The sequence below is a fragment of the Oncorhynchus nerka genome, linkage group LG2 (assembly GCF_034236695.1).
Source record: "Oncorhynchus nerka isolate Pitt River linkage group LG2, Oner_Uvic_2.0, whole genome shotgun sequence".
NCBI classification, from domain to species: Eukaryota; Metazoa; Chordata; class Actinopteri; order Salmoniformes; family Salmonidae; genus Oncorhynchus; species Oncorhynchus nerka.
Window position 1 is genome coordinate 38,128,609 of NC_088397.1, and position 25,252 is coordinate 38,153,860.

At 40.7% G+C, this 25,252-nt stretch overlaps 1 protein-coding gene across 1 annotated transcript in view; it reads left to right on the forward strand.

The window, feature by feature from the left end:
* Positions 1-25,252, forward strand: part of LOC135572904 (receptor-type tyrosine-protein phosphatase T-like) — a 201,277-nt gene that overhangs the window by 14,781 nt on the left and 161,244 nt on the right. The window contains exon 3 of the mRNA XM_065021620.1: positions 14,197-14,468. Within this exon, the coding sequence (XP_064877692.1) occupies positions 14,197-14,468 (272 nt within the window). The remainder of the gene's footprint in view (positions 1-14,196; positions 14,469-25,252) is intronic.

Below are 25,252 nucleotides of genomic sequence, written 5' to 3' on the forward strand. Positions count from 1 at the left end.
TAACCCTTTTGGGTTCCATGTAGAACCCTCTGTGGAAAGGTTTCTGAACTTCAAAAGTGCTTTACCTGGAGCCAAAAACAGTTCTTCAAGGGTTCTCCTATGGGGACAGTCGTATAACACTTTTAGGTTCTAGATAGCACATTTTTTTCTAAGAGTGTAGACTTTATACTGCAATATGGATCAAGGGATCCAATTCTTCCATCTTCTGACAAGCATGGTGGTAAGAAGCATTTGCTGTCCTCTTCCCCTCTCCATCAGTCCAATCTCCCCACCAGCGCTAAAAAGTGGGAGCCTGGCAAGGAGGTGCCATATCACTGCTCTGCATTCCAAAGTTAATCTTTGACAAGACAATTTCAGCGGGAGCTCAAGCGTTACTTCCGGAATGATCCTCAGGACTGCTCAGTGCTTAAGTCCCGGGCTTTATTTTTTTGAATTGCAGAGCGGCATGACTTAGGGAATGAGCCTCGAGGAGACAACTCTTCAAATGGTATTGATACGCAAACCCATTAAAAAGCCAATTACCCTGTACTTGTTTTATTACACAGGGCTGCAGAAAGGGGAGCGTAATCGTAAAGAGTCAATATGAAAACAAAATAGCACCTCAGTTCTGTCATTAATCAACGCCTGGCGTGTGTGAAAGCTAATGTTTAATTCACAGCGACATAAATCACCAATGTAGAAACAATATTAAGCTTTATTATACTTTTATACTGAACAAATATATACATGTGAAGTGTTGGTCTCATTTGTCATGAACTGAAATAAAAGATCCCAGAAATGTTCTACATGCACAAAAAGCTTATACATGTTGTGCACATGCTCAGGAATATTTCTGTCTGTAATTGAGCCCTTTTGTGGTGAAAAACTAGTTCTGATTGGATGGGCCTGGCTAATTCCAGTGGGTGGACCTGGCTCCCAAGTGGGTGTGCCTATGCCCTCCAGGCCCACCCATGGCTGCGCCCCGACCAAGTCATGTGAAATCCATAGATTATGGACTAATTTGTTTTTTTTCAATAGACTGATTTTCTTCTATGAACTGTAACTCAATAAAATCTTTGTGATTGTTGCATGTTGCGTTCACTATACATTAATTTTACAGGGAGTGGTGATTGCACACAACACTTTCCATATCCTCACCTCTCCCTTGTGTCTCTGTGGCCATGCCTTTATGGATATAAAGCATCGACAAAAACATGTTTACATCGTTAGCCTCTTGTTATTATCTCTGTATATCCAGGAGAGCTGGCAGAGATGGCAACATCGCAACTACCTTTTAGGAAACGTTTTATGTACTATTTACATTATTAGCTCAGCAAATGTTATGTGTTATACATTCAGCCAGGAAGAACTATTGAATAATTAGAGCGGCGGTAACTCACCAGAACTACCAGCATTACAACCAGGAATTTGACTTCCCTGGAGCAGATCCTTTGTTCACTCTCCCCAGAGCAATTTAACTTATTCCAGAGGCCAATCCAAAACATTTCCGGCAGAGCAGAGGCACTTGAGGCGGCCTGCTGGTTCGACTTAGGAGGTGCGCACACCATCCACCGCTTCCGAGTATATTACTCACTAATGTTCAGTCTTTGGATAAGTTGATGAGCTTAGAGCAAGGATTTCTTTCCAGAGAGACACCGGGGCCTGTAACATACTTTGTTTCACGGAAACATGGCTCTCGGAGTCGGTAAAGCCAGCAAGATTCTCAGTACATTGCACAGACAGGAATAAATATCTCAGAAGGGCGGAGGGGTGTGTTTCATGATTAACGACTCATGGTGTAATTCTACAAAAATACAGTAACTCAAGTCCCTTTGTTCACCCGACCTAGAATACCTCACAATTAAATCCCTACCATTGTATCTCCCATTACCACAGCCGTTTACATCCCACCTGAAGCCGATACCTCAACGGTCCTCAAAGAACTTCACTGGACTTTATGCAAACTGGAAACCACATATCCTGAGGCTGCATTTCCTGTAACTGTGGGAAGTACCCGTGCTTCGAACTATTCAATGCTGTTCTGACTAATCCACGCTTCAGGATTGTTTTGATCACGTGGACTGGGATATGTTCCGGGAAACTTGGGAAAATAATCTAGGCGCATAGAGTGACTGAGAAACTGATAGAGATAAACAGGAGTCCCAATTCAACGGCTCAAACACAAGACGTATGTGGCAGGGATTACAGACAATCACGGACTACAAAAGGAAAACCAGCCAAGTCGTCGAGACCGACGTCTTGCTTCTGGACAGGCTAAACACGACGTGAGTAAAACATTTAAACGTGTTAACCCTCGCAAGGCTGCCGGCCCAGACGGCATCCCTAGCTGTGTCCTCAGAGCATGCACAGACCAGCTGGCTGGTGTGTTTAAGGGAATATTCAATCTTTCCCTAATCCAGTCTGCTGTCCCCACATGCTTCAAGATGGCCATCATTGTTCCTGTACCCAAGAAGGCAAAGGTAACTGAACTTAATGACTATCGCCCCGTAGCACTCACCTCATCATGAAGTGCTTTGAGAGACAAGGATAATATCAGCTCTATATTACCTGGCACCCTAGACCCACTTCAATTTGCTTACCGCCCCAATAGATCCACAGATGATGCAATTTCCATCACTCTGCACACTGCTCTAGCTCTATCCCATCTGGACAAGACGAATACCTATGTAAGAATTCTGTTTATTCAACAACATACTACCCTCCAAGCTCATCAGTAAGCTCGAGGACCTGGGTCTGAACCCCGCCCTGTGCAACTGTGTACTGGACTTCCTGAAAGGCCGTCCCCAGGTGGTGATTGTAGGAAACATCACCTCAACCCCGCTAATCCTCAACACTGGGGCACCACAAGGGTGCATGCTCAGCCCCCTCCTGTAGTCCCTGATCACCCACGGGACCGCAGTGGAGAAGGAGGAAAGCTTCAAGTTCCTTGCCATACACATCTCTGACAAACTTAAATGAACCACCCACACAGACAGTGTGGTGAAGAAGGCGCAATAGAGCCTCTTCAACCTCACGAGTCTGAAGAAATTTGGCTTGTCACCTAAAACCCTCACAAACCTTTACAGATGCACAATTGAAAGCATCCTGTCGGGCTGTATCACGGTACAGTAACTGCACCGCCCGCAACTGCAAGGCTCTCCATTGAGTGGTGCAGTTTGCCCAACGCATTACCGGGGGCAAACTACCTGCCCTCCAGGACACCTACAGCACCCGATGTCACAGGATGCTCAAAAAGATCAGCAAGGACATCAACCACCCAAGCCACTGCTTGTTCACCCTGCGATCATCCAGAAGGCGAGGTCAGTACAGGTGCATCAAAGCTGGGACTGAGAGACTGAAAAACAGCTTCTATCTCAAGGCCGTCAGACTGTTAAACAGCTGTCACTAGCACATTAGAGGCTGCTGCCTATTGGCATAGACTAGAAATCACTGGCCACTTTAAGGAATGGAACACTAGTCACTTTAATAATGTTTACATATTTGGCATTACTCATCTCATATGTACAGTAGAATAATATAGAATACAGTATATACAGTGGGGAGAGCAAGTATTTGATACACTGCCGATTTTGCAGGTTTTCCTACTTACAAAGCATGTAGAGGTCTGTCATTTTTATCATAGGTACACTTCAACTGTGAGAGACGGAATCTAAAACAAAAATCCAGAAAATCCCATTGTATGATTTTTAAGTAATTCATTTGCATTTTATTGCATGACATAAGTATTTGATACATCAGAAAAGCAGAACTTAATATTTGGTACAGAAACCTTTGTTTGCAATTACAGAGATCATACGTTTCCTGTAGTTCTTGGTCAGGTTTGCACACACTGCAGCAGGGATTTTGGCCCATTCCACCAAACAGACCTTCTCCAGATCCTTCAGGTTTTGGGGCTGTCGCTGGGCAATACGGATTTTCAGCTCCCTCCAAAGATTTTCTATTGGGTTCAGGTCTGGAGACTGGCTAGGCCACTCCAGGACATTGAGATGCTTCTTATGGAGCCACTCCTTAGTTGCCCTGGCTGTGTGTTTCGGGTCGTTGTCATGCTGGAAGACCCAGCAACGACCCATCTTCAATGCTCTTACTTAGGGAAGGAGGTTGTTGGCCAAGATCTCGTGATACATGGCCCCATCCATCCTCCCCTCAATACGGTGCAGTCGTCCTGTCCCCTTTGCAGAAAAGCATCCCCAAAGAATGATGTTTCCACCTCCATGCTTCATGGTTGGGATGGTGTTCTTGGGGTTGTGCTCATCCTTCTTCTTCCTCCAAACACGGCGAGTGGAGTTTAGACCAAAAAGCTCTATTTTTGTCTCATCAGACCACATGTCCTTCTCCCATTCCTCCTCTGGATCATCCAGATGGTCTTTGGCAAACTTCAGATGGGCCTGGACATGTGCTGGCTTGGAGCAGAGGGACCTTGCGTGCGCTGCAGGATTTTAATCCATGACGGCGTAGTGTGTTACTAATGGTTTTCTTTGAGACTGTGGTCCTAGCTCTCTTCAGGTCATTGACCAGGTCCTGCCGTGTAGTTCTGGGCTGATCCCTCACCTTCCTCATGATCATTGATGCCCCACGAGGTGAGATCTTGCATGGAGCCCCAGACCGAGGGTGATTGACCGTCATCTTGAACTTCTTCCATTTTCTAATAATTGCGGCAACAGTTGTTGCCTACTCACCAAGCTGCTTGCCTATTGTCCTGTAGCCCATCCCAGCCTTGTGCAGGTCTACAATTTTATCCCTGATGTCCTTACACAGCTCTCTCGTCTTGGCCACTGTGGAGAGGTTGGAGTCTGTTTGATTGAGTGTGTGGACAGGTTTCTTTTAGGTAATGAGTTCAAACAGGTGCAGTTAATACAGGTAATGAGTGGAGAACAGGAAGGATTCTTAAAGAAAAACTAACAGGTCTGTGAGAGCCGGAATTCTTACTGGTTGGTAGGTGATCAAATACTTATGTCATGCAATAAAATGCTAATTATTTACTTAAAAATCATACAATGTGATTTTCTGGATTTTTGTTTTAGGTTCCGTCTCTCACAGTTGAAGTGTACCTATGATAAAAAATTGCAGACCTCTACATGCTTTGTAAGTAGGAAAACCTGCAAAATCGGCAGTGTATCAAATACTTGCTCTCCCCACTGTATATACTGTATTCTATATTATTCTACTGTATCTTAGTCACTTAATAATGGTTACATATCTTTCATTACTCATTTAATTTGTATATACTATTTTCTATAGTATTCTACGGTATCTTAGTCACGTAATGTTTACATATCTGGCATTACTCATGTCATATGTATATACTGTTTTCTATCCTATTCTACTGTATCTCATTCACTTAATAATGTTTACATATCTTGCATTACTCATCTCATATGTATACACTGTATTCTATACTATTCTACTGTATCTTAGTCCATTCCACTCTGACACCGCTCGTCCATATGTATATAGTCTTAATTTATTCCTGCTTAGATTGGTGTGTATTGGGTATACGTTGTGTAATTTGTTAGATATTATTTGTTTGATATTACTGCACTATCGGCGCTAGCAGCACAATCATTTTGCTACACCCACAATAACATTTGCTAATCACGTGTATGTGACCAATCCATTTTGACTTGATGAATAAGGTATGGAGGTTTTAACTGATATTCTAAAGGTTGTATCAGACTATGGATGTGTCCCAAATGGCACCCTATTCCCTATACAGTGCAGTACTTTTGACCAGAGTTCTATGGATCCTGGTCAAAAGTAGTGCACTATACTGTACATTTGAAAAGATATACTGTACAAGGAATAGGGTGCCATTTGGGACTCATCCTAGTAATGGTTGAGAGGAAAAAGATTGAGAGTACTGTAGTTAGTGGATGTGGACAGAGGAGGCCCTGTGTGTTCTGCTATCTGAGACCATCATCATGATGGCTGACCTCTGTGTTGGGATTGGAGCCAATGTCGCGCCACGGGCGTACCGCATCGCTCTTCAGCCGTGTACTGGGAGCCACAAAGGTAATTTTCGCCTCCCTGCGACTGTAATTCCCACTCCAGATAACAACATGGATGAGAATTTGTATTATCCCACTGACTGGGAAAAAGCACCAAGTCCTAAAACAGGATAAATGTATCTCAGCATTCCCTTCTTCCCACTCTAGGCTCCACAGCAACTGGGATCGTGGTGATAAATGTTGCCATGCAGGCATTCAGACAGTATCATTGCCACAATATATTTTCATACCCAGTAGTGTTCAATGATAGATTGGTTTTGGCGAACAAATGTATGGAAGAAACTTCTCAACCATTGTGTAGGTGCCATTGATACTTTGATTGGTCGTTGATCTCCTATAGTTCAAGCCTATTGGGTAGATAACATCGAAGAAGGTGCTAATTTTATATGCTTGAACCTTGGGGAGTTGTAGTCCCAGGCGTGGGTTGGGGATGTCTTTCTCTGTGGCTTAAACAGAGGATTATCGACGCTGCATTGGCTAACTGTCAATGAGGATGAAGTGTGTTCCTCTTGTCCTTACCAATATTGTTGTCAGAGTTTTCAGCCCCAGACTCAATTTCCTCATTGAGGTTTGACCAATGGATCTTTGTTGATGTTCTGTTTAGTAATGAGAGCTGAATGAGACGGGAAGTCGCTGTCTGCTTCGCAGTGAGACAAAAACAGTACAAGACTACGGAAACCGATCATTTCAAGAAACAATGATTTTAATATTTGGAGAATTTTGCATTTTTCAAACACCTGACACAGATTTTTCCTGCAATCTAGAGCCATAATAATTATGCTTAATTCTATGTAAAAAAAAATAAGGTTTGGTGTCACTTAGAAATGTCCTTGTTTTTGAAAGAAAAGCACATTTGTTGTCCATTGAAATAACATCAAATTGATCAGAAATACAGTGTAGACATTGTTAATATTGTAAATTACTATTGTAGCTGGAAACAGCTGATTTGTTATGGAATATATACGTAGGTATACACAGGCCCATTATCAGCAACCATCACTCCTGTGTTCCAATGGCACGCTGTGTTAGCTAATCCAAGTTGATCATTTTAAAAGACTAATTGATCATTAGAAAATCATTTTGCAATTATGTTAGCACAGCTTTAAACTGTTGTGCTGATTAAAGAAGCAATAAAACTGTCCTTCTTTCGACTAGTTGAGTATCTGAAGCATCAGCATTTGTGGGTTCGATTACAGGCTCAAAATGGCCAGAAACAAAACTTTCTTCTGAAATCATCAGTCTATTCTTGTTCTGAGAAATGAAGGCTATTCCATGCGAGAAATTGCCAAGAAACTGAAGATGTACAACGCTGTGTACTACTCTCTTCACAGAAGAGCGCAAACTGTCTCTAAGCAGAATAGAAAGAGGAGTGTGAGGCCCCGGTGCACAACTGAGCAAAACTGAGCAAGAGGACAAGTACATTAGAGCCTTGGTCAGTGAGGTGACCAAAAAGTCAAGGGGTCTGAATAAATTCCAAAGGCATTGTATCTAACTACACACTTAGCGGGTGTTCTGAGGCAGTCATTAAATAAAAAGTATTTTCCAGAGCAACTTTAGTAACAATGGTTTTGGGAAACAGCTTGGAGATTTATCGATGCACCTACGAAGGTTCTAACAATGAACTTAGGTTCCAAGATGCTTTTGGGAAACCTGGCCCAGGTCAGCGGAATGGAAACAATGGACAATGCCTTTCACTTTTTTATTAATGGGCGAATGAACTCCAGGACGGCAGGATTATACATTGATTGCAATTTCATTGTTGAGACAGCTTTCATGTAAGGTGAATGCACCAATTTGTAAGTCGCTCTGGATAAGAGCGTCTGCTAAATGACTTAAATGTAAAATGTAAATGTAAATTGTTATCAGATGAGCTTTGCTTATAATTTATTTGAGGGTGTTATTAGTTTGCCTCTTCCTTTCACACTTTGCGGCGGCAGGGTAGCCTAGTGGTTAGAGCCTAGTAACCGGAAGGTTGCAAGTTCAAATCCCCGAGCTGACAAGATACAAATCTGTCGTTCTGCCCCTGAACAGGCAGTTATGCCACTGTTCCTAGGCCGTCACTGAAAATAAGAATTTGTTCTTAACTGACTTGCCTAGTTAAATTTAAAAAACTGATTAGAGGCTGCTATGATCTTCCCTGGTGATTTGGCTGTTTTTAAATTAAAAAACACTCACCTTTGAGTAGTGCTGTGTAGCAGATTTGGTTGTGAAGTGTTCAATTTGCAGAAGCCTGGCCCTGATTGGAGCAGTTGCCACCGAGTGATGCCTCACCATTGAACCGATTAAGGCTGTGCTTTGTTCCTGGAGAAAGAGAAAATAATGCAGTCTCGGTGTGGTTTCAGAACCAAGATCTATTTTCCTTTTCTCAAACATAGTGATAAAAACCTATTTCTATGCCGGCTGATATCAACAGGTAAAAATGTACTTCTTGACAAGCTTTCACAAGAATTTTGTTGTTTTTAAAAACTGACAAGACGTAAAGGAATTCTAGACTTGTATTTTATGAAACAATTATGAAAAGAACATCAATAAGAATAAGTAACTATTTGAAAATAAACACTCACCAAAATTGAACTTGTGTATTTGCCTTTCTTTTGTGCAAATGTCTAGAAACTCAATTTAATGTAACAGAGCTAAGAGTTGAATTACATCTCTTAATGGAATTGGTGTCCATGACCATGCAGATCTAAAATCATTGTTGCAATTATTAGCTATTTAAATATCCCATTAATGAAGGTAACCATTACCTGTCAACATTTGACATTAGTTGTAAACAAATACATGAATAGAACACATTGTACACACCTTCCAGAAAAATGTACACAATATCAATACCCAGGGCCAAACAAAAGACCCCCCCCCCTTCTCTATAATTATATGTGACTAAATGAATGACCTTTTATGCTTTTAAAAGCTTTTCCTCCCAGTTGAACTGGAAGTCAATTTCTCCTTAATACCAAAGTTGTTGTGTTTACAAGCAATACATTACTGTATTAATCAAGAGGTAAATTGAGGTTTAGAAACAGGCAGAGCTTAACTGCAAGAGGGAGGCACTGGTGTTGGCGACTCGATCAAGCTATTTGCATTCAGGCGCATTGCTGTACCAATTATTGATTTCCCACTTATCAGATTAGCCGAGGACCCCCGGGGTGTTGATCCTCACCCCTGTCTAACAGCATCATAGTATCCAGCTTCCAATAAGAGAAGGTCAACGAGGCTGGCTGGCGTGCTATTGAAAAGGCCAAGTGAAATTCCTACACTAAGCCTTTGGGCTTGTTGTCTCGCGCCCTTCGTTTTCCTCCTGTTACTATGGGATATGTGTAAAACATAGTGGATGATGCCCTATTGCTGTGATGAAGAAAGGAATGTAGTGACAAGCAGCGGGAAACTGTGAACGAATGTGTGTTGGCATTGCCCCAGATGAAGCTGGATGGCAATAATTAGGGCATGGCGAGGGGAGAGGAAGCGAATCATGCAGGACCATTACACATCGAGGACAGGGAACATATGGGGTCCACCCTGCGTGGCTCTGTGGCGTCAGCCCGCCACGGCTGCCTTTGCCGTGGAGGCGGAGTGTGAAGGGACCGGGGAATTGGGCATGTTAAATGTGTGAAATGGGCTGAGGCCCATTGGCATGGGCTGGGAATGCACTCTCCTTTCCCTGGGACCCTGGACAAGCCCCTGAGTGGGGGTGTAGCCAGGGTGTAGTAGAGCAGTTCTACGGGAGAGTGGTCTGAAATCCTTTAAAACAGAAGAGGAGAAAGAGGAGGAGGTGCACTGTTTAAACCCCAGCTGCTCCACGGCTGGGCTGCTGGGTGGCAGCTGACTGTCCCCACTCTGTCTCAGATTTACAGCTTCGCTGTTGAACCCTTTTTTCTATGTTTCCAGTGCACTGGCCTTCCGAGGGACACTGCCGATTATTCAACTAATCTAGAACCAGGGTAAATAGGAGGCTTTAATTGTCAGGATTTTTTTTGTAATGTCCAGAACCAGATTTAACACCATCTGTAAATACACACTGTGTTCTGTCCGTTAAATAATTTTCTAACCAGCTACACGCAGCTGGTTCAGGCCAATTATATAAATCCTCTGAATTAGTCATGAGTGATCCACAGTGTTAAAAGCCTTAGACAGGTTTCTTCCTATTCATACAATTAATAACATAATTTAAAACTATAGTAGCATTAGAGATGGTGCTTTGACCAGGTCGGAAACTTGAGTAATGTTAATTTAGAATACATTTCATAGTTAAAAAAGATCTAAGATAAGTATTTATCAAGGATTCTAAGATTCTAGGTAGGCAAGAGAGTTTGGAAATGGGGCGATAATTATTTAGGTCACACGGGTCACCACATTTATGAAGGGGAAGTACAGTATAGGGGCCACCTTCCAGACCCTGGGGATGGATCCAGAAACCACCGTCAGGTAATAAATATGTGTTTCAGTTTCTGCTATCAGTGGAACAACAAGCTGTATCAAGAAAGGATCAAGCAAATCTGCCCTAGTGAACTTTTTTTTCGCACAAATCTTAAGAAAGGCATCTAGCACATCACAAATACATTAAAAATATATATTCACTAGGAGTTGACTGATCTTCCATTGAGCCAAAGTCTGACACAATTTGCTTAAGCAGGGAAGGAGAGGAATTTCCACACTTCAGTGCATTTACTGTTTTCCAAAATATAGACGGATCAGCAGAGTCTGAGATAGAACATAGAATGTAGCTTGATTTAGCTTTCTTAAATGAGGAAGTGCATCTATTTCTCGATTGCCTAAAAGCTGCCAATCATTTACTGAATCAGTTTTTCCAGGCCTGATTTCTCACCATAATGAGATCGGAAAGTTTTACAGAGAACCACGGATTAGTTATATTTTAAACTCTATGGCGTGTTTGTCTGCCAGAGATATACAAATATCTAGAGCCAATTCAGCTTATAGAGGAAATCATATCCTGAAGGGACGACTCCTGTGGAGAATCAAAATGAATAAATATCCTAATTAATGAGGATCAATGTTTTTCTGTTTTGTATCTCTAATACTTGCATTAGGAAAGTGACACCAAAACACCACTCGATTAAGTACTTGTGGGGGGCTATTTGTAAAAATTAGAGAGACGTTTGATGGGTTTCTTACATTAATCTGTGTAGGTTTGGAGATTAGTTTAGCGAGAAGGAGGAGATTCTACCCAAATTGGGGTATAAATATTACCACTATTGGAAATGTGTTTTTGTCATTTCAGTTGTTCGATCCTTTGGGGTGAATAAACTTGGCTTTCATAGAGTCCATCGACTCTATGAAAGCCAAATTTGAGTCAAATATTCTTCAAATTATCAGAGGCTGCGGTAAAACCAAACCAGGTTAAAGGTTCTAAGTACTTTGAAATTGTTTCAACAGCATCCACCAGTACAGAAGGGGGATGGTAAATCCCTGCTACAAACAAACACTAAAACATTTTGGGGATAGTGACAGTTAGAGAACATGATTGCCACTCGGCCCACCTATGGCTATTGTCTTACCAGCGCCAATTCTTATTCCTTGTCTTTATATTGCAGCAAAAGGAGCATGGACATTGAGAAAGAAGCTGTTTAAAACAGGCATGATGTTTGGTACGATATTTCTGAGCTGGTGGTGGTTGGTACTGTAGTTGCTCGAGGGCCTCTCCCCTTGCATAGCCAGTGTGGAGCTGGTCAGGAGCGATTTCGCTCTTTTTACTCACCGGTTGATTGGCTTAATGGCTGCCCATATTACTATTGATCTGAATACCCCGTGACCGATAGGCCTTTTATTTTTACTCTGCCCATTCTCCACAGATTTAACAGCACACCTGGGGAATAAATATGTACTTTATTGCACTTATATCCGTGTGTATGGGAGTAGGTGGGCCTCAAACCTACTATTAGAAATATATGATATTCTTATTTACAATAAAGTGAAACGGTTGACCTGATATGGATGAAAATACCCTCAAATTAAAGCTGACAGTCTGCACTTTAACCTCATAGTCATTGTATAATTTCAAATCCAAAGTGCTGGAGTACAGAGCCAAAACAACAACTAAGTTATCACTGTCCCAATACTTTTGGAGCTCACTGTACACGGGGTGCAGGGAATAAAAGTCCAAAAGTTCAAATCATTATATTAAATACAATTTCCATGAAAATTACATAAAATGTATTTTAAACAATGTTCAGATCCCTGAAACTTGTTTACCTCTGGCCATGGTTTGCTAACATTTTCATATCAACAAAATATGTCCCTTTCATAGATTTTCATGTCTCTCATGTTCATTTTGAAATTCTCTCCATATGATCCCATGGTTCTTCTACCATGTGAAACTTGTGATGACATTTAACACCCCCAGTATTTCAGGTAGACACTTCTAGAGGTTAAAAGGTGCCCTGGTTTACATTCATCACATTGGCTGTGTGTTGATGCTGGAGGGAGGCTGTGTTCTGTGTGTGTGCACGTTTGTGTTTGTGTGAGTTTTTGTGTTTCAAATTTAAAGTTTTATTAGTTGTATATACGGGATACACATGGTATACAGCGTCCAATGAAATGTTTATTTGCAGGTTCATTTCACGACAATGCAACAGCAATAAGAAATAATCAAATATATGAACATGGACGTACTATATGTGTGTGTACACTTGAGCCGGTGTGTGTGAATCTGTGAGTATATTTGTGTGCATGTGTGTGTGAGTCAGTGTGTTGGCAAGATGGGGTTGGCAAGAGTGCTGATGTAAAACGGTGGTGGCTGAGGCAAATAAGACATTTTATCAGCCTAGATTCCGGACCCAAGGTTGGGATGATTGATACTGTATCTCCTCTGTGCATAACCCATTGATGTGCTTCAGATACTTTTGGTGATGAATCGTCTGATTCTGCATGCCATCCTATGGCCACAGATTTAGGAGACGGCATTTATCATTGGCGAGTTAAAAGGTTTCTGACTAAATTTGCCTAGGAAGAGGCTGTCGTTATTTCAACCCTGTCATTTACTCTCCACTGACACATTTAAGTTCTCATTTGTGTCAGGGAATTCATTATGGTTTCAAGGGGAGCTGCCCTTGCTGCTAATGTGCTAATGTTCTAGTAATTATTATTATTAGATATATTTTTTACCTTTCTTTAACTAGGCAAGTCAGTTGAGAACCAGTTCTTATTTACAATGACGGCCTACACTGACCAAACCCGGACGAAGCTGGGCCAATTGTGCTCCACCCTATGGGAGCCCCAATCACGGCCTGTTGTGATACAGCCTGGATTTGAATGGAAGCCAAGGGGCGACCCTTGATAAGTGTATCAGTTAGAATCAGGTAATCATCTGGGTCAAGTATTCAAGATAAATTACATAATTCCTTTCATGGAATGGTCTCCCGAGTTGATCTACAGCGATTATGATTTCAAAGTGTCCGGAGACAATTTTTGTAATAACTCATCCTAATCGTCTAATTGTCACACTCGGGAAGAAAAGTCTTTATGATTCAGGCCACATGCCTTATGCCAGAACTCTCCCAGCACTTTTTGCCCACTGTAGAATAGCCTACTGCCAAATGTGAGTCAAGCTATAAAACCACATACGCTCTGTATGTATGTGGGTGTATGTTGTTTTACATAGTGGATATATTGTAAGGCACACAAGCCAGAATATTGCCAGGGTGGACATTTGCCTGGCTTGATGTTCAGTTATCAAACAACATCCCTGAGAATATATCACCCCAATATATTCTTTGTTATTCCAGCAGCACGTCTTCTCACACCTATTCATCCCTCTTCCTGTCTGAATCTCACCCATTTTACACTACTTTTTATCTCTCTGCTCTCTTGCTTTCTCTTTCTTCTCTCCCTGCAGATTTCAATAATATTTTACAGTACAAGTACAATAGTTCACTGTAGCAGTAGTTGTTCCTCAGACATTCCTCATACTTCATGGGTCTGGGTTCAAATAGTGAGTTAAAATAGTATGTGTTTTCTTTCAAATACTTTTGAGCGTTTGATTGAGCCTGCCTATAGTGCCAGAGGGGTGGGGCTTTCACTTTGAGCTGCACTCTGTCAAGTGCAGCTCAAGTATTTGAAAGAATACAAATAATATTTGAACCCAGGTCTGGTAGAAAACAAATCGGTCTGTTCTAGGCAGGAAATACTCCTCCTCGTCTCAGCTCACGTCTTGGTTCTTTCTCGTCCCTGATAGGTTCTTTTATGGTGGTGAACGGCTCCGGCCGGGCATCGGGACAGAAGGCCCACCTGCTCCTGCCTACCCTGAAGGAGAACGACACCCACTGCATCGACTTCCACTATTCTCTATCCAGCCGCGAAGGCTCCAGTCCCGGGGCACTCAATGTCTACATTAAGGTGAATGGCGGCGCCCAGGGTAACCCTGTGTGGAACGCCTCCGGCTCGGTGACCGAGGGTTGGGTCAAGACCGAGCTGGCCATCAGTACCTTCTGGCCCAACTCCTATCAGGTGAGGGGAGAGCTTCAGTGTTCACACATACATCTGTGAGGTGCTCATTAGGGGCCACAATGCATTTTTTAACATAAAGACTGTATTCTTCCGTTTGCAATATGTTTAATATGTTCATGACACTGTGATCACACCAACCATAGGCATACTCAATCCACTGTTCAGAACCGGTGTGTGGTAGGCCTATTGCTGGAAATGTGATTTCTTAATAATATTTTCGTTGAGATTGATATTGCCTGTCTTACCTGATGAGGTTCGACAACTGAGTTATTTCCTAATGTAACCCAATTAATTTATTTGCAGCCTTCTTAGCTAGCCAATAGGGTTAAGAACTTGAATATAAATTATTTTTGACTAACAGGAATACTCATGCCCTGCCATCTATTTCTCGCCCTGAAAGTCCTCGCGTTCATTACTGCTTATTTGCCGACCTTTTTAAAACAGTTGTTCACTTCATGAACAAGATTGCATCCCCAATGGCACCTTATTCCTTATTTAGTGCACTACTTTTGACCAGGGCCCATGGCATTGGAGACTCAATCCAAGTTTTAAAGGCAAAGCTGAAACACTGCAATGGTAATTAGTTCTCTCTCTAGAATATGATCAGTATGCTAATTTTCATCTGCTGGAGCTTTACACGCAGAGGCAACCTTTGTGCACCGCAACTTTCATCCAATTTGACTGAAATGGCCCTCAATGAGTCTATTTCATTCTATTTTCAGTCCTCAACTCTCGCTGAAATGGGTCGCCAAAAATGACTTCAGTGGGGAGTTTAGTCACCCCGGCGACAATTATCTTGGCAAACCATCTCACTGCAAATGGCCAAGTTAAATAACCTTTGAGGGGAAATTATTTTAGGTCCCCACACACCTCTCTCTCTCTTATGCAATCCACTTTCACGAACACTTTCTCTCTCCCTCTATCTCTTTCACTCTCTGACTCTCTCTTACTGTCTCTCTCTGTCGCCCCTTCATCTCTTTCTCTTTCTCTGTGCAAATTAAATAAAATGTCAATAGATACATTTTTCAGTTAACGGAATTCAGTTCTTTGATGTAGAAAGTAACCTTGTAGTTTTTGAATTTTGTAAGCTTTTTGAATGGTCTTAATGGGCAAAAACGTAGCGCAATGGTCTTCAGTGCAAAACTTAATGAAAGGCCTCTGGGAGAAGTAGAATTCATATCTTATATGACCACACTTTTCATGAACTTGAGGATATAATCATTAAGACCATTCAAAAGAGCAGGGAAATGAACAGGGAAGTATGATATAGGAACACGTCACTTGCACAGGGTATTGCATAACTTAATTACCTTGGTGAGGCGGAAAGACTAATATTGTGAATATTTTGTTTTAGCTCTAGCTAAATATTGACTTAGTCCGTAGGCTAAGGCAGGGATTTTCAAAGTTGGGTTCACAGCGAGATACTGCAGGGGGTCCACAATTAATTCATACAATTTCGAAAAATACTTATAGGGATATTTTTATGTGAAAAATATTATTTTTATGAACACCGCTAGCTACAACAGAATACCATCATGGATACCATGTTCATGTCTCTGCGTCCAGTATGAAGGAAGTTAGACATAGTTTCACGAGCCAATGCTAACTAGCATTAGTGCAATGACTGGAAGTCAACAGGAACAGTTTGCATGCTAGCTGTTCCTGTTCATCTGACTCTGGGGAAGTAGATAAATGGCTTCATTGCCAAAAGCTCTAACTGTCCCTTTAATATGGAGAAAATTACAGTCATTTGAGCTAATTACAGGATTTTGTCTGTATAGAAATTTCTGTGGTAGTTTTCAAGATGGAAAAACTGTTTCAGTGTCTACTTAAATGACCAAAGCCAGATAGTAAGCATAAAAAAAGATATTGAACTACAGTATATACAGTGCATAGAGTTGCAGAAAACTGCCAAGTTGTCTCTCAGCTCCATGCCAAACTGTGTAGAATTATTACATTTACAACAGAAACATGTTCTCTCCGCCGCCAAGATACCTTTCTACACTTCCTCTTCCAATGAACTGTGGGGAGGTCAAAATAATGAAACTGTCTACCAAATCTATTAATTTTGATTAAGTATACCATTATCTTTCACCTGATGCTAAGACAAGATGCAACTTATTTTTTGCTATCATATGATGGGGGTCCCTGTGTCGCCGGTTTGCCTGGGTGGGGGTTCCTGGGAAAGAAGAGTTTGAAAACCCCTAGGCTAAAGCACACATTAGGTGTGACGGTAAATCGAATAACCTTTTCTGCTTTTCATATTTCATGACACTGCTTGAAAGAGTTGACCGTTTGTTCTTAGCTGTTTTATTGAACAGTCTTAAAATGGAGTTCATTGACTTTAATTGATTGCTTGTTAAATATTGGGCTTGGGTATCTCCTTAAGAATCTGACTGTGTGGTCTTAAAGGGACAGCTAAGACCCCACTCTATGTTTGATTAGACAAGTAGGTTTGGCACAAAAGATAAGTGGCACAAATTAATGTTTCCTTTTAGTTTTGCGCTCCCCTGCCCAAGTTATTTGAAGCGCGATGGGCCATTTAGAAAATTCTGTCTTAGCGTTTTAATAAGGATGTATTTCAACAAAGCGCTGAAAATATCATTGTTTCTACATAAAAGTGATACGCAAACACACTGTGTGTGACATTGGAATTTCTCGCACGTTTTCTATTCCAGACAATTGCCATCCAAGAAATTAAAAACCTCACTCGTCCTTTGTTCAAAGCCTCTCTGTCTGCTTTCCTCCCTCTAAAGCAGTTGGGGTGGTTGAGAATTCACACCATGTACCACTCCAATTCACACAGTGTGGCACTATGCTCTCCAAACGTTTTGTTTCTGTCACAAAAGAACCGGGCAAAAATTGCAATAATGTCACGCACTTATTTATAGCATTTATAAAATGGTCAGATATATATTTTTAAAACAGACTAGTTCCAAAATAAGTAAAAATGTACAAATTATCCAACGGATTATGATTATTTTCTGGTGAAAAACTATTTTAATTTGGTCCAATACTTATTTTCCACCATCATTTGCAAATAATTTCATTGAAAATCCTACAATGTGATTTTCTGGATTTTCTTTCCTAATTTTGTCTGTCATAGTTGAAGTGTACCTATGATGAAAATTACAGGCCTCTCTCATCTTTTTAAGTGGGAGAACTTGCACAATTGGTGGCTGACTAAATACTCTTTTGCCCCACTGTATCTTGAATAACGTTCCAACCGGAGAATTAGAATGACTTCAGATGAGCGATGGAATGTAGGTCCTTCATCTGTGAACGTGCCTGGTGAAAGCATGGTCCACTCATGGCTGTGGTGACTATTTCCTGTGTCAATCGACCCCCCCTTCACATTAGAGTCATCAGACAAAGTTCTATTGACTGCTGACATCTAGTGGAATGTGTAGGAAGTGAAAACTCATCCATATCTCGCTGTAATTTCAATGAGACCTTGGTTGAAAATCTCCCACCTCCAGAAAAAAAAATCTGGAAGTTTGCCTGCTATATGACTTCTGATCAAATCACAGACATAATTCAAACAGTTTTAGAAACTTCAGAGTGTTTTCTATCCAGTACTAATAATAACATGCAAATATTAGCAACTATGACTCAGGAGCAGGCCGTTTGATATGGGCACCTTTCGTCCAAGCTACTAAATACTGCCCCTGCAACCAATAAAAAGTTAATTATTGGTACGTTTTGGTCATCCTTCAACCCTTTATTACCCTTGTGCTCTGACACTTTGTGTGGGTTGGGTGCAGGAATGTAGTGAACAGGTCGATTGTAGTGGTAGTCATTTTGATGGCGACGTATTTTACAGTTATTTTGACCGCGGAGGTTATTGGAATCATAGTTTCATGCTAGAAACTGTTGTTGTGCGTCATCTCTTAATGCTCCAATACCTGATTATGGTGCTCCTGGTCAAACTTCAAAACCGAGTGGTCAGGGCTTTTAGCGTTGCGAACTTTTGATTCCTCAAAAGCTGTGCTTGCAAGCTCTCTGAGTTGTAAGATAGGCAAGCCAACGTAGGCTGCAGGGCCCAAGTAGGTAATGAAGGTGGGATACATGTTCGACAGGAACATTTGTTTAAATGGTAACAGGTCTTCCATGCCTGTTTCAGTGAGTAGGCCAAAGTAAGCTGAAGGAAGCGTATGATAGTAAACTTTTGAGTGTTCATTCCGAGCTTGTTTGACCATGTTAGCCAGTGAGCTATCGTGTTTGCGAGTCACAGAACCACTGAATTCTAATTTCAAAGCTGTGGCAAGTTTAGCGTAGTCATTTAGCACATGTTGCTGTTGTAGACGAATGAACCTTGTCACGTGTCTATTCGACGTTCGCTTCAACAGGTAAACTCTGTCAGAACCCGTAGCGTTCGGGAAGCCATCCAACGCGTCTTCTATGTCAGCTAGGAACGTCTCAGTATCGTTTGGCTGACCTGGAACGGGGTCAAAGGTGGGAAATTCTTCACGGGATTGTCAAGGTATTCCGCGTCAAGCGGGCGGAGAGGGTTGGCTTCATCCTGTGGGGAAAGTGGGGCCGAAAGGCCAAGAGAAGAAGCCAAGCTTTGGCTTTGTTGGCCAAGAGGCGCCATATTACAGAGTGCCAAATGGCCGAGAGGAGAAGACTGAGGGACACATGATGGAGGCAATGTCTGAAACCTATCGTCTTCACTCCTTTGAGTACAGGGCTCCGGTTGCTTGGATGGGTAGTCATTCTGAAGAATGTGACCATTCTGGAGTTCCTCCAGATGGTACCTATGGGTGGTATTCTGCTGCATTGCAGAGTCCACTTGAGCGCTTAGAGTACTGATTTTGGACACATGAGTGTCGCACTTACTCCTTTCGGTCTCAAACTTATCGGTCGTGGTTTGCAGATAGAGGTCTTGAGTACGAAGCGAGAGATTCAGTGATGAGATTTCTTCCGGCTTGCTTAGAAATCAGGATTTCCATCTTCATCACCCGAGTTCTCTCATCATTCATTTGGTCAGCAACTTCAATTAGTTCTGCTGATTTGTCATCCAACTTAGTCATTGCGTTCATCAATTGATTGTCTTTGGTCTGCAGAATTTTGAGTAGAACCGTGTTACTTTGAGTAACGTTCAACAAAACTGCCTGCATGTTATCAAATTGCACGCTCCTATTTGTAGATAACTCAACAGATTTATCTAGTTTGGAGTGGACTACATCGTATTTAGTTTTGGCTAAATCGAGTTGTTCCTGGAGACAAAGGTTTTGTTGAAGAGTTTGTGCTCGTTCATCGTCATAAGTATTTGCAATTACTTTTAATTGTTAAGATTTCAAACGCAGTTCCTCGACTAGCAGAATGTATTCATTTCCTGCTTTAGTCAATAGTTGCTGAGTTCTCTCCACCTGTCCCCTCATGTTAGTCATGTCTGGCACGTGCTTCAGCTGTGCACTGTGGTTTAGGACCGATGCCACATTTTTATGGCGATACATCAGTGCAAGAGTGGGGAGAACCGTCACAAAGCCTGTGTTTGATGGTTGATGAGGAGTCAATCACCACCTTCCGGAGACACATGAAACCCCACCTCTTTAAGGAATACCTAGGATAGGATAAAGTAATCCCTCTCACCCCCCTTAAAAGATTTAGATGCACTATTTTAAAGTGGATGTTCCACTGGATGTCATAAGGTGAATGCACCAATTTGTAAGTCGCTCTGGATAAGAGCGTCTGCTAAATGACTTAAATGTAAATGTAATGTAATGATTTTGGAGAGCGTTCGAAATTTCGGCTGTTTTTTTGCTAATGGCATAATTAGGGTTGATATCGCTGCTGAGTTCAGAGATCAATCCTTTTATGGGTGGAGGTTCACTAATTAGCGGAGGAGTGGTGACCACCTCCTTTGATAGCTTGCGCAATATTATAACAATTTAGAGGAAAAATGTTCCTATTTTTTTCAAAGTTTGGGTTTGGAATTCATTGGAAGCTGCAAAGACGAACCATCAGTACCGTACCAGTAATGTGGAAGTTGGACGTGAATGAATTTGCAAAAGCTAATTGAATTCATTAATCAATGCCAATGATTAATCCTACCTGGGTAGGCTATCTGGGTATTAAACTTTAATTAACCTGAGAAGTTGCTTCATCTAGGTTAATATGAGAAGTTTAAAAGTGTCTTATTTGATTGGAAGAACATTAAGGTATGTTCAACAATTTAACTTATTAAATTGAATGAGACGATAATCCATACAATCTCCATTGATTGGATATAATAAGTGTAAACAGTAAATCAAATGTTGGAAACATTCAACACTGGTGCACTTCTCCCTAAGGCCGAAACCACATGGAATTCACACTGGGGCGGGGCTTCTGTCAGTACTGGATTACTGAATGGTTTTGCAAAAACTAAATGTTACTGATTTATCAATTAAATTATAAATCAGACCTGTATAGGTTATTTGGGAATTAAACTTTAATTAACCTGAGAAGTTGCTTCATCTAGGTTAGTTTGGAAAAAGTTTACAAGGTCTTATTTAGAAATCTCATCAATTTGGATATTATTTTAAATATCTATTTCAGAATGTAAATTTGGCGAAAGCATAAGAAGCTATTATCTGATAGCCTGCACCCATCAGCACCAGCAGTAAACAAAGGAGCTAGCATAGCAGGCGCTACACAAAACACAGAAATAAAATATAAAACATGCATTACCTTTGACGAGCTTCTTTCGTTGGCACTCCAATATGTCCCATAAACATCACAATTGGTCCTTTTTTTCGATTAATTCCGTCCATATATATCGAAAATGTCCATTTATAAAGCGCATTTGATCCAGACAAAAAAAACAGTTTACAAAATCCCAACGTCATTACAAAATATTTCAAAAGTTGCCTATCAACTTTGCCAAAATATTTCAAACTACTTTTGTAATACAACGTTAGATATTTTTAAACGTTAATAATCGATCAAATTGTAGACGCGGCAATCTGTATTCAATACAGGAACAAAAAGAAACCAGCACTGCTTTTCACGTCTTGCGCAACTCACAAAAGTATCCAGACAGATAGATTAAAACTCACAAAAGTATGCAGACAGATAGATTAAAAGTAAGTTTATATTGTAATACCTCTGATAGCCAACTTTCTAGCTCCTCCCACAATTTCCAAACTTTATAGAACTCCTAAAAAGCATGAATTATTGCGTCATTATTCATTTTACGTATGAGTCATGACTCTGTCATTGTGCTGTAGAATTTGGGAACTCTGTCTCCTGTATAATAAATTGCAAATTAGTTTATACTGGATTAAGAGTACATGTTCATTAACTGTAACATTGTTAGTTATGCTCCAATTTTCTCTCCATTTTATGCCAGCATCAGTTCTTTTAAAAATCTTGGTTCCAATAATTTATATATTTTTTAAGAGATTGTCAGTTGGATATGCTCTCTGCACATCTTCAGTATGTACCCACTGTTCCTCTTTAGTGCATTCAATGTTGTAAGTATAAGCCTCGGGTACTGAGGAGATACAATTCCAAGTCTGGGAGGTTAAATAAAACCACCCTCAGATATAGAAAGATGTAAAACTTTCCTTTTTATTCTATTAATTTTATTTGCCCATATAAATGCTTATGACCGAGTATACTTTTTTTTAAAGAATGTCTTCGAAGGGGTAATTGGTATTACTGAAAATAAATACAAAAACTTTGGCAGCCATGCCATTCTAAAGAGTTTTATTCTACCTGTAAGATTTATGGGAAGATTACTATATTTAATTAAATCAGCTTTCATATTGTTGAGTAATGGAATAAAGTGATCTTTAAATATTTGTTGTGACTTATTAAGCATCCTAAGTATTTCATATTTTTCATGGTCCACTTAAAGGAATTCTGTAAATCGTGAGTTATTCTTTTTCCTATTGCCATTTTCTCAGTGTTTTCCTCATTAACCTCTTCAGTCGACCCTCTACTTTTTTGAACATTTTGTTAAAAATCGCGCAACATTTCAGCGCCCTGCTACTCATGCCAGGAATATAGTACGTTCATATGGTTAGAATGTGTGGATAGGAAACCCTCGGACGTTTTTAAAACTGGTTAAATCACGACTGTGGCTATTACATAACGTGCGTTACATCGGAAAGCGCAGGAAAACCTGATCACAGAAAATGGAAATAAATATCCTTGCGCCACTTCCAGCAATTGTTAACAGTGAGCCGAATTAGATAAGACCGAGCATTCAACTCCCACAGCATCCCCATGTTGTCGAGTATCTTGTGAATTTAATCATCTTTGATTCTTGGTTGAACCGAAAGAGGGGCACCGCTTACCTCCGGTCTCCGCCCAGATCATTCCGGAAGAGCTCTCTCCTGAATTTTTTTCCAAGACGACAGCTAATGATATTTACATCGCCTACGGATGATTTTTATCGCTTATTAACGTTTACTAATACCTAAAGTAGCATTACAAACGTATTTCGAAGTGTTTTGTGAAAGTTTATCGTCTACTTTTTGAATTTAAAAAAAATGACGTTACGTTGTGAAATCGCTGTTTTTTTCGTTTATCACACAGTCTACATATTACGATATCTTGGCTTTATATGGCCCGATTTAATCGAAATAAAGACCCAATAGTGTTTATGGGACATCTAGGAGTGCCAACAAAGAAGATGGTGAAAGGTAATGACTGTTTTCTATTTTATTGTGCGGTTTGTGTAACGCCGAAATGCTAATTATTTTGTTTACGTCCCCTGCTGTGCTTTTCTGTTGTAGTGTATTGGTGCATGCTATCAGATAATAGCTTCTCATGCTGTCGCCGAAAAGCATTTTAAAAATCTGACTTGTTGCCTGGATTCACAACGAGTGTAGCTTTAATTTGATACCCTGCATGTGTATTTTAATGAACTTTTGAGTTTTAACTAATACTATTAGCATTTAGCGTAGCGCATTTGCATTTCCAGAGCTCTAGTTGGGACGCAAGCGTCCCAAGTAGAGGCAACAGGTTAATTTTAGAACCTGAGAACCTGAGTATTATGAAAAGATTTTTAGCAAAGGGGGCATTGAGTTTTAAGTATTGGTTAGGCATATCAGGAGATCATCTGCAAGCAAATACATGTATTTTATATTGACGTTTACCAATACTGTTACATTTGAGGCCTGTCTAATTATTTGTGCAATTGGATCAATTGCCAGTGCAAACAGGAGGGGAGAGAGAGGACATCCCTGTCTTCTGCCCCTTTCTAAAGCAATTTCATTATATTATGTATTATTTGTGTACATTTTTGCTTTAGGATATTTATACAATATTTTATTAACTGTATTATTTCAGCTAGATAGTTGAAAGCTTCCAGTTTTGAATAGAAAAGGTCATTCCAGACGATCAAAAGCATTTTCGCACCAACAGCCATTATTGATAAATCTGTATCTTGTTTTTTTTGCGTATTGTATTAAATTGAAACCCTGTTATATTGATATGCATCAAGTCTGCTAATATTTTTGCCCATTCTATTGCTTACAAGATGTGTTATTATTTTGTCACAATTTATTAAACTAATGGGTCTATAATCAGCAGGGGACTCTCCAGTTTTTCCAGTTTTTAATATAACTTAAATAATGGTTTGCAACATTGAATTGGGAAGTACTTAATTAAGTGACGTGTGTTGTCATTTGTGTCAATAGGGGGGCTACATTGTCCCAAAATGTTGAATATAATTCTATGGGAAAGCCATCCATTCCTGGTGCTTTTTTCTGTGCACATGTTTTAACAATATCGGATATTTATTCTTGGTCTATCTCTGTTTTTAATTATTATTTTTGTCCACTGCTGGTGGCTTCAGAGTTGTTGAGTCTAAGAAGGCTATTGTTTAATTCTGATTTATATACAATTTCATAGACACTTTTACAATAGTATCTTTATGTTTTTGTATCGGCATCTTTTACAATTATAACTGGTTTAGCATGTATTTGTTTTGTGAGAGCTGGGAATCTGATAACTTAAAGCCATTGAATGCTGAAAGGAGCAGACACAGAACTGAAAATGTAATGTCAGAGACTGCAGAAAGACGGGACTGAATACCTAATGTCAGAGAACACTGAAAAGGAGAAGAGAATGTGCTGAACACTTTTCTTGAAGGAAGAGAAGGCGGAATTTAGGTGAGTAAGTGACCAGCCTTCGTTGGAAATGTAGGGGCGTACCTACTGCCATGGTGGACAAGTCATTTGGAAAATTATGACACCTTGAGTGAGAGCCGTGGCCTCCCTCTTACTGTGTGGCACAATGTTCCCCACGGTCACGGGAGCACGGCACTTGTCACAGGGCCAATGACCCATCTGCACCCAGTGGTCTCCTTGGTCCAAAACTGCTTTTCTCCAGCAGCCAGCCTGGCAGAGGCAACAAGGCCAGACTGACAGAGAAAGAGGTGGAGGTACCCAGTCAGTTTGACAAAGGCTGTGGCATAGGCTGAGGCAGCCAGGCCAGACCAATGACAGCTGGACAGGTGTAGGAGAGGGAGGAGAGGAAGGGATTTGATAGAGAATGCAGCAGGCTGAGTGACTGAGCAAATTACATCTGTAAAAGTCTGGTCATTTAGTTGTGAATTTAGACATGCTCAGCATGTGAGAAATAGTAATTATCCTAGGTTTGACTGAGTTGGAAACTCAGCAAAAAAAAAGAAACGTCCCTTTTTCAGGACCCTGTCTTTCAAAGATAATTCGTAAAAATCCAAATAACCACATTGTAAAGGTGTTAAGCACTGTTTCCATGCTTGTTCAATGAACCATAAACAATTAATGAACATGCACCTGTGGAACGGTAGTTAAGACACTAAC